We start from the raw sequence: 10,746 nt of genomic DNA on the forward strand, positions 1-10,746 counted from the left end.
TAAAATCTCACAGAGATAGGTACGGATAGAAGGTGTACTGGAAAGCAGTAGCTGTTGGCATTGGGAACCATGAAGCTCCATACTTCCTGGTTTGTTTGTTCCTGTTCTCCCCTCTCCTCACAGATTCAGGAAAATAATTTTTAAAATAATTTTTTGCTCATAAGAGGAACTGCCATATTGATGAAGAAGACCCCAAATATTGGCTGAAAACCCAAGAGAAGACAGATAAGAGTAGGCATAGCTGGGGAGATTTTGGGCAGGCGCAAGTGAAAACTGTTCAAATTGGAGAAATAAAGCTATTTATGTGAATGGAGGCAGCTTAACAGATGTATGGGAATGCTCACTTGGAAAGAGCAAGTCCGAAAGAAACTTAAGTTGCAAAAGTTGGCTATGTTGCAGTAATATTCCCTGCTCTCTGTAACACCTACCAAAAGAAAAGTCTGATGTAAAATGAGGATCTGCAGTAATTATCTTTCCAGAAAAATTTTGTTTGCGATGGAAAAAATTAGACATAGTTGAAGACTGTAGGTTGTAATTGTCGAGGCACTGACAAGGCACGGATGAGAATGTTTACCTTATGACTAGACAGGAGTGGGTGAGTCTTAAAGGTGCTAAGAAGGAAGATCTGGAAGACAAATGAGATCCTGAAATGCTAGAGAAGGCCTAGTTTTAAGAGTGCAGAGGAGAAGCTGAGAAACTGTAAGCTATGAAGGTAAGTTCCAGGAGGGTGCTAGAAAAAACCAGACTTGTTGCAAGTAGCTGGAACGTAACCAAAATGGCACATCAGCCAACAAAGATGTGACAAGAACAACAAAATAATCTCAGAGTTATCTCTATGCTTTCTGCCACAAGGTAACAAGTCTCATGGGTAGCAGAGAAGCAGCAGATATCCTGTGTTTTCATTCCAGAAAGGGTTTTTTTACACTGCTGTATGAGACATTTTTAGATGTCAGCATTAGAAATGACCTATATAAACCTCTTGTAAATCTGATGGCAGAACACATGGGAAATTGGTACAGTGTTCAGTAGGCATCAGTGGCTTGTTTTCAGACTGAAATACTGTCTTGAATGGGGTGTCCTGTCTTGCATTTCAGTATTTTCAGTAGTGATATTGTTGCTGAAATACAAGCTTTTGAGTTCTCAAGTGACATAAAACTTGAAGAAGTGGCAAACATTTTGGAAAACAAGTCCGGAAATCAAAGCAGTATATTGGTATTAGACATGTGGTAGGTTTGGTTGGTTGGGGTTTTTTATTTATTTTGTTTTTGTAGAGTGTGATTCAGTGTGGATAAGTGCAAAAGGTAAAAGTTTAGGCAGGAATGATGAAATGTTCAAATATGAAATGGAAATAAGTAGCTAAGTGCCAGGCTGTCCTCAGCAGGACCTGGGTGACAGGATAGTGAATAATAAGCTGGATATGCATCAACGATACCTTGTTTCTGTGAAAAAGGCAAATGTTAATTAGGATGAAAAAAACAGGACTCTCAATCTTTGCAATCTGATGATAAGGCATCAGCTGCAGTGCTGCATCTGGTTTGGGGTAATAAATTTCAAGGAAGGTGTGGACCTGCCTGCAAGATTCAGGGCAGGAACAGCAGAAAGGATGAGGTTCCCAAAAGCCTGGACTGTGGTGAAGGGTTAGTGGAGCAGCAAGTGTTTAAAGCAGAGAGATGGACTAGTGATGGACAGGAATCTTCAAAGAAAACCCCCTCAGCTCTGTAGTTGTGGACTCCATCATCGGAACCCTGAAAGAGCAGGTAAAGCAGATGGTGCCTTGGCTAGCTGACCTCTCTGGTCCTGTCCTGGGGCTCTGGTCACTCACCTGTGATGCCCGTGGACTTGGGCTCTCCTTTCTTGGCTCAAGTTGTCTTGAATCTAGTGTTCAGGCAGCGTGAAGGCTGTGTTAGAGGGGTGGCCGCATGAAAGATGTCACTCAGCTGTGGACAGGACGATGGCCCTGAGGGGACAGAAAAAAGGGCAGAAATGCTGGAACTAGTCTGGGCAGGGTCAGAGCTCATGAGGACATAAAATTGGGGAGAGAGGATTCGTCTGAAAGAACCTGAAGCTTTGTGCTAGTTATTTCGAAAGCTGAAAGGTTTTAAGTGATTTAGGGCCTGATATGGATGGAGGCCTGGCTGATTTATTTTGTGTCCTTTCCTCTTATTTATATTGCTGCCTTATGTGATTGTATCATAACTGCAATTGTCTACGTTTGAATGCCTCTCAATTACAGGAGAGAAGTAAATTACAGATAATGTATTGTACCCATGATTAGGAAGTTGCAGCAGTGCTACTATGGAGAATTTTTTTTTTGTGCTTTTTGGTCTCTTCGGTGCTGGTGGTTGACATCTGCTGAGCAGCCAGACCATGGTAAAGGATTCTCGGTTTCCTATTTTGCAGGACAGGGTTTAAGACTTTCTCTTTCTCACTTATGTTTGTATTTTTTGTTCCCCTTGAAATTCTTCCCAAGTGTCAGATCTTGGATCAGGTCAGACTAGATCAGAATAATAATCACCACTTGCTTTTTATCTCATTCTAGCCATTTTGGAAAGGTGAACCAAAATACTTGATATTTGTTTTTCTTAGAAGAATAATTTAAAAAAAAAATGAAAGAAGGAAGGGCATTCTTCAACATATCTGACACACTGGAAAATAAGGAGATGGAAAATGTGGCAATCTAACACCTGGCTACAGTAATTATATTTGCATAATCAGTAATTGCTTGGGTGAAAATGCCTCTCGAGAGGGAACTGCAGGGGTATCCAGTGCTCATAGCTAAATGGCAACACTATTTAAAAAAAAAGAAGTGTGAAAACACCCTTACATTTGCTTTGGAGCATATTCTACCAGAGTAGTTATCTATAAGGGATGTTGGGTTAGCCAGGCTTTTCTGAGGTTTAGTAAAGTTGCAGAGCAGCTCCATAAAAGGAGACATCATTAATGCTGAGACCTTCTGTACTTGTGAGAACACAAGTTCCATGGTTCATATGCTGATGACCTCAGTATTTCCTACATGGGTGTGATAATTTAACAAAAGCATGGGAGAGAGAAATAGTATGAACAACAGAGAGACAAAGAGACAGTATGGGAGAGACAGAATGCAGCTATTTCTTGACAGCTGGGATAATTTCTGCATGTTTTCATTGAACTGTTTCCAAACAGACTGTTGTCTGTATTGTTTAACTCCCCAACCACACTTTTCTGTGGTTAAGCAGCACAATATCTTCATAAGCAAAGGGGAAATACATTGAAGAACCATTTTCTCTGATAGTGGGAATATGGGCTTCTTAACTTGTCAAGCTACTATATTTAGCAGAGGAGTAATTCCAAATGTATAGGTGAGCTGTTTGATTGTGTACTTACCTAACACTTAGATATTTCTTGTCTTCCTATATTCTAAGATTTTTTTTTTTTTCACAGGAACTGTGTAATCATATATTTGTACCATATCTTGCATTGGAGTTCTAGTTTTATAACTTTTTGATGTTACTGTCTTATATATTAAGCAATAGGAATAACTTATTTATTTGTATTGCATGGTGACAAGAGTTATTGCCTGGACTGACCATCCTCATTGTGAGCAAGGAGCAGGGTTTTTGAAACTGTAAATCAAGTTTTTGAAGCTTGGGCAAGTATGAAGTACATATAGCATTTTCCATTTTGAGAAGCTCTGTATAGTAGTTTCTGTACAGTCACTTCCCTTTTGTTATTTTCAGCAGGTAGATACATTTTTTTTTTTTAATCAACTCTTTAGTGTGACTTTGAAGCCCATATTTTTATCTATTTGTTATCCTTATTGCAATAGAGTATTTTTATACCTTTATTACTGTTCTAACCAAGCTTTGTTCCATAGGCCTAGAGGCATATATCTATATTCAGAAAAGGGGTGGTCCAGCTTTGATAGGTTCCCGGGGTTCACTGGCCTGTGATATTTCCAAATCCTCTGTGAATACTTGTGCCCAGTTCAGACAGCATGCATGAATGTGATGGTGAAATACTACCATTTTTTTCAGTGAATTCAACCTTTTTCTACTATATTAGCCATCTTCCACCTCCAAAAACGACCATGAAAAATGCCTCTCTGCCTCCTGTGGTTTGACACTGTATAATTAGCCATTGGACTAATTTTATCGCTCTGTAGCATAGATCTGTTGCTGGAAAAGTGGTTGTGGGTGGATTTCTCATGGCTGGCTCATGCTGCACCTCTGCTTTCCAACTACTTCAGGGCCTGGGCTCTCCCTTGATTCTGCCATACGCCTGGGTCTAGAGCAAGCTATTTGTATTGCAGAATAAATTCAACACAGTAATGATGTGCAAGCTGTCCCATTATAAAGAAAAAACCATTGAAGTAGGGAGGGGAGAGGAATTACAGTGGTCTTTTTAGCATTTTTCTTGAGTCATTCCTTCCTGCTCCTGTGCCCCTGGGTTTAATAATGGGAAATGCTGAGCTAAAACACAGCTGCACACCTGACAATTTGAGGGCTGCTGCCATTAATAACTGTTGATTCTGATGCAATCTGAAACATGTCTGAAGTAGCACATTTGTATTTCATTTCACATATGTTAAGGGGTTTTTTTTAATCTGTAAAGTGTGCAAAGATAGAAAAATCTTCTCTAATGTTAGGCTTAATTTGCTGGTTTGGGTTGCAAGGCGGGCCAACTTTGAGTTGGCTTAATTTAATTTAGCATCTCATGGTGAAGCAAACTGAGTCACCTTAAATCGTGAAAGTGCACAAAGGGACAACTTAAGAAATATGATTACTAGAATGATGTGCTTTGTATCAGGATGTTTGCTGTATTTTTTTCCAAAATGTTAGTTGATTATCTTGTTGGATTCCTGTCCTTTTCTTCCTGGCAGATGTATGCTCCTTTTGAGTGAGCACTTAATGCCAGAGTTAGCATGAAAATCTCCCAGTCTTGGAGGAGAAGGAGGGTTCAGAGAAATGATAAAGCCTGTTCCTCTAAAGAATGCCCACCATTCCAGATAAAAAACCCTAATGCGTATCGTCTCTCTCTGTCCCATAAGCTCAGTTAACCAGCAGAGGGAATCCAAGCAATGAGTACCCCACTGGACACAGAAAGTTGGGCAAATATGTTACAGAAGTGGCAAGCATTTTTAATTCTTTATATGTTATTGTGCAGGAAAAAAGACATGGAGAGGTGTCTTCAACACAGTTACGTGGAGCATTGAATTCTGTGCTTCATGAAAGAGCACGTCTCGTTTGGATCCTCCTGTTCTGCCTTGGCTAATCTGGCAGCCCTGAAGTTGCCACATCTGCCACACAGTGACAAGGAGAGGGAGAAGCAATACTTGCTGCTGTACCAAGTGTTGTAGAATTCAGTAACTCAATTTTTGTCATTTCCATAAACGTATGTTTGACTTAGGCAGTTGAAGTTCAAGTAAGGGGATACCATAAAATAAACAGAAGACTTGAAACAGATTTTGATAAAAAAATCCAAGGTTGCATATTTGGTGCAAATTATTTTTCAGCATAACACGATATAGCTTTGTAGCACAGATCATGATGATGTTTGATTTGACTGTTTTTGCTGGTTCATTAAAATGCCTAATTATTATTCTCCCTGCTCCCCCAATTTCAAAATTGGGGTTTATTTTGGGGTTTGTTTGTTTGTTTGTTTGTTTTTTGGTGTCAAATAGCAGTTACAGCTTTATCTGAACTTATTTCCTGTCATTCTTCCGGATGCTGGCCATAATATAGATGAATTCTTCATGCACAATTTCTTTGCCTGCTTTGTTCCTAACAATATAAGTGAGAGACAGAGTTCTAAATGTTTTTTAAATGCTGATAAAACTTCCACGTTTTCCATAGGTAGTAACTATTGTGTTTCTGGGGTGGTGGAATCATGGTGGCTGTATTTGAAGTTGCTTTTTGCTTCTGTTTATAAAACTGTATTTTCAATTGCTTATGATTGTGCCAGACTTATGTTATTTCGGCTGAAATTTCCATCCTCAGGAGAGAAGAGGGCAGCTGAGTGAGGATTGGAGTATCTCAAATAATGCAGTAGTTATTAATTATTTCCACATTGTGTGAACAGCGTCCATCTTTCATAAGCTGCACTTTGAACTGGATGTGTTGGATGTCCTCGGCAATTCAGAGTTTTTGACATGTATTAGTTTGGGACCAGCCATGAGCTGCTGCCATTTTTTTTTTTGTTCTGGATTCCAGTAGAAACTTCCTCTCCTATTAGAGACTTGATTCCCCAAAAGAGAGACGTGGGCTTACACAGCCTCCATAGATTCATCATTTTGGTCTCAAAGTGTATGGTTTCATTGTTTCCCTTTGACATACAGTAGAGTGTACTGTGAATTTCTGTGCTGGGCTTTCATTTTTAACCTCTTCTACTTCAGGTAAAAAAAAAGTTTTGATCACTTGCCTCAGAAATAGCTACCTTAAAGTCTACTCATGTGTGGACTTTACTCTTATTACCTATTGCTTTTACATATAAACTAAAAGCCCAGCACATGCTGCCTGTGGTTACCGGCTGTTCTTCCACAGAGCTTCCTCTCTGGAGTGTGGAACTATGCTGTATTTCCATGCATTTTTACTTCTGGCAGCACTGCCTGAGCTTTGTGGACACTCCTTCCTTCTTTAAAATCTCAATCAGCAATTTAGGCAAGCCAGACCTTCTCAGGTGTGAGAAGGTGTGTTTGACCTTGCTTCTTCAGGGCTTCTGCTAGCCTTGGTCAAAGAAGCTCTTTCAAACATGGACCCCACCTTAGTCCAGGGATGGGTTTCACCTCCACCTTCTGCTTCGTGCCTCAGCATGAACTTGTTTGCCTGAGCAGCATCCCAGTTTCTCTGGAACTTGGCAAAACATGGCAGTAGCCACAAAATGGTGGGAGCACTTCAGCAACAGAGCAGGGGAGCAGATGAGATGATGCACTGGCACCTATTTCCTGCACAGATTTTAATCATAATTTAAAATCAGCAAGGTTAAAGCTTTTCTTTGTCTGTACTCAAGTTATTTTTTTGTAAAGAAGAGTAGATTAAACCTATGATTACAACCGATGGGAAACTTCATATAGAAAGAAGTGATACTTTTAACTAAGCAGTTACACTGTACTCCGTGCACTTTCACCAGCGTAGATCTTTATACCCCGTGTCTCTCATTTTTCAAATGACTCCTGCAGTTAGAACAACATCAATATCATAAGTGGAAAAAAAGCAAGAAGTTTTTACTGAAAAAAAGAGATAAATTGGTTATATTTTACATAATGGTTTTTGCTTTTCTCTTATAGAAAAAGTACAGAAAAGGATCTGTGGATATTTCAAGAATTAAATGTGTAGAAGTTGTAAAAAGTGATGGTATTATTCCCTGTCAAAATAAATATCCATTTCAGGTATGTTCCTTTTATATAAAATATAAAAATTACATCGTTCTTTTCAAGCGCAACGAACCATTTGGATGCAAATTGCTGTCACTTCCAAATACTGAGCCTGTTCTCTGGCTCTCTGGGGCTGTGTGGGAGGTGGGTCAGGGTCAATGATTAAAAACCATCCCCAGCAAGCTCTGCTCCCCTGTGCAGTCCACTCCCTTAGGACTTGTGCCTCATACACTTGGTCTTTTTCTTTTCCCCACCCTCTCTACCTGGGTTTTGCCTTGAAAGTGCCTTGTCCTGTTCTTCCTCCAAAATGAGTTAGCTGGCAGCCCATTTTCACCATCCTCATTCTTTCACATTACATTAAATTTGATTACCATTAATTTATGTAAGAATAAGAAAATTAAGATAAAACTTTTTACATTTTCCTCCATTGTGATCTTAAGTGGAAATAAACATAGAAAACAAAGTGCTTGGAGGGGAAAAATAAATGTTTAGTTATGGGAGGTTGGATGCTGTGCCTGCTTACAATAGGGGGAATGGATGGAGAGAAGGGGGGGCAATACTTGCTTTCCACCAGTACAAGCAGTGAAGAAATAGAAGGCAGGAATCACCCCAGAGCAGCACAGAATCACAAGGAGTTATGAAATGGCTGGGAACAAAGGATGTCTGATTAGGAAATAGCTTTAGCAATTAAATTGGACTGTTTTTAGAAAACACATGGTGAAGGATGAACACAGCAAAGCGTGAAGCAGACACTTTCAAGGAATACTCACGGGATAATGTACCATTACAAAGTCCTTCTTTATTCTACTGAAAGCATCATATGTGAATAGTAAAACCTGATAACCTTTTCCCAGTTTCTGCATTATGTTCCTGAGTACACATTTGCCAAATGTAACAGTCATTTGCCTTGTTCTGTTTCATCTATTTCCTGATGAATAAATGAATAAATATTACCAAGTGAATGTATTTTGATTATTTCTTTCCCTCACCTCTAGGTTGTATATGATGCTAATACACTTTATATTTTTGCACCAAATGCACAAAGCCGGGATCAGTGGGTGAGGAATCTGAAAGAAGGTAATGGAAATAGCTCATACTTAACTTCTAACATATGTAGATACCTTTATTTGAGCTGGCTGGCTGGGACGAAGTTAAGTTGGTACTGTGTTTTGGATTTGTGGCCAAAGCAATGTGGAAATCACACCAGTGTTTTAGTTGCTGCTGAGCAGTGCTTGCACAGCGTGGAGGCTTTGCCTTTTTCTTGCTCTGCCCCTGCAGTGAGTAGGCTGGGGGTAGGCAAGAGGCTGGGAGGTGACACAGCCAGGACAGTGGACCTGAACTGACCAAAGGGATCTTCCAGGGCATTTAATTTCGTGCTCAGCAATAAGAACTGGGGTAGAGGAAGATGGGGGTTGGGGTTTTCTGGCTTCTATGTTGGCCATTAGTTAGAGACTGGCTGGACGTTGCTCTGCTCTGTAGGAGATGGTGAATGATTGCCTTTACATTGCTTTTGGGCTTTTTATTTCTTTTGTTTATTAAACTGTCTTTATCTCAAGATGCAAGCTTTCCCCTCTTGCTCTTCCTATTGTCTCCCTGTCTCGCTGGGTGGGGGGAGTGGGTGAGTGGCTGTGTGGGTGTTCAGCAGCTGGCCCCATGTCAACCCACAACAAGCTAGAAAAATAAAATGGTAAAGCTCCTGTTGCATGTATCCACTGATTTTTTTCTGGGGGGGGGGACAGCTCATTGTTTGCAAACGCAGCATGTTATAACAGGTACTGGGAGTATCAAGCACCCAGAGTGATATAATTCAATTTTTGAAGTCTAGCTGTGATCAGAATTTGACACTATGCTTTTGCATGACATGTAAATCATTAAAAAGCTTATCCAAACTCGTTAATAGCATCACTCAGAAGTTTTGTCTGAATGTAGCTAGACAGTATTGCATGTCTGGTGATGGTCTTACACTGATTTGAAATGACAGGAGGCATCTCCACTGAGATGTGATCTGGTTAATGGTATCATAGTGAGTGAAGACCTTTTTTTTTTTTTCAAGAGCCTTTTAATGCTTTCTGCCATCATAAAATGCTCATATTAATTTCAGGTGCTCTGCAAAAAGAAATAATTCCTGGGTTGGGGACCACAGGGGGAGGAATAGCCTCTGAAACTCAGCAAGCCCGTAGGATGGGGATAAGAAGCTTTTCTGACCAAACACAGGCATTGTGCCATAGAATAGCAATAAATCAGTGATCTTTCCCTCCAGAACACTATCTGTAGAGGAAATTGAGTCACTTGCAGCAGTCATAAAAAGTAGCGGGGCAGGCAGAGCCCCCAGGGCCTTCACAGCTGCCTGACTGCGCTGCTTCGCACCGTTCAGGTGGGTGCCTGGTTCCCCTTTTGTGGGTGCAGCAAATGCCCACCCCTGCTGGGGTGACCTGTCCAGGCACAGAATATAGCACTGTCTTCTGGAATAAAGTCATGTATTATCCTAAAAATGTGCTCTACTATCACTGTATCACCTCCATGTAAACTTGCAAGGAGGTCCTTAAGAGAAGCAATGCTAAAGTAAGGACAAGTGAAGATTATGCCTCATGTCAAAGATACTGTAATATTTATTAAAAATGGGCCTCTTGCAGATTTTTTTTTTTAATCTTTCAGTATATGCTCTTTTTCTTCTTGTAGAAATAAAGAACAACAGCAATATAATGGTAAAATATCATCCTAAATTCTGGACAGAGGGAATTTATCAGTGCTGCAGACAGACAGAAAAATTAGCACCTGGCTGTGAAAAATATAATCTTTTTGAAAACAGTAAGTACATATGTTTTCATATAAAGTTGTTTCGGTCTATTTTTCTGCTTTTTTATATGATCCTGTCATCACACCTGAATGCCCTAGATATCAGGCAGATTTGTAGAGCAGAGTGAATCGTTGATACTGTGTCTAAAGTAAATCAAAATGTTTGTTTCCTTTCCAAGCATTTTGTAAAAAATTTAAAAGCCAGTGAACTGTTGTCCCAAAAAATGTTTAGAAAAAACTGAAAGGAATCATTGTGGTTGCTGAACTTATGTTTCACTTAGTTTGTTTTTCCCTTCTGAAACTTATATGACCAACCTCAGAACCAAGGACAACACCTGACAGTAAAAAAAGTTCAGCTAGAAATCTTTGCCAGCTCTTCAGTTTTAATAAATAACTTCTAATTACCCATGTAAAAGAATAATAACCGTGTTGCATTCTGTGTTACTACACTAGTGTAAAAATGATACAGGAAGGCTTAACATATTTACAGACACATGACTGAATTTTCTTAGAGGCTTGTGAACATCCGTATGCTGAACTTGGATGAACCATGACTTCTGTAGGCGCATGCATCTTCCAGCATTCGAATCACAGATTCTGCT

At 39.8% G+C, this 10,746-nt stretch overlaps 1 protein-coding gene across 2 annotated transcripts in view; it reads left to right on the forward strand.

Moving 5' to 3' along the window:
• TEC (tec protein tyrosine kinase) overlaps positions 1-10,746 on the forward strand; it is a 31,376-nt gene that overhangs the window by 8,349 nt on the left and 12,281 nt on the right. Inside the window, exons 2-5 of one of the 2 annotated variants that reach the window (XM_010175400.2) lie at positions 7,262-7,363; positions 8,344-8,425; positions 10,028-10,156; positions 10,487-10,494. In XM_010175400.2, coding sequence (XP_010173702.1) covers positions 7,262-7,363; positions 8,344-8,425; positions 10,028-10,156; positions 10,487-10,494 — 321 coding nt within the window. The remainder of the gene's footprint in view (positions 1-7,261; positions 7,364-8,343; positions 8,426-10,027; positions 10,157-10,486; positions 10,495-10,746) is intronic. The other variant, XM_010175399.1, reaches the window with a different exon arrangement.

This window comes from Antrostomus carolinensis, unplaced genomic scaffold (assembly GCF_000700745.2).
Source record: "Antrostomus carolinensis isolate BGI_N321 unplaced genomic scaffold, ASM70074v2 scaffold19849, whole genome shotgun sequence".
Lineage (NCBI taxonomy): Eukaryota > Metazoa > Chordata > Aves > Caprimulgiformes > Caprimulgidae > Antrostomus > Antrostomus carolinensis.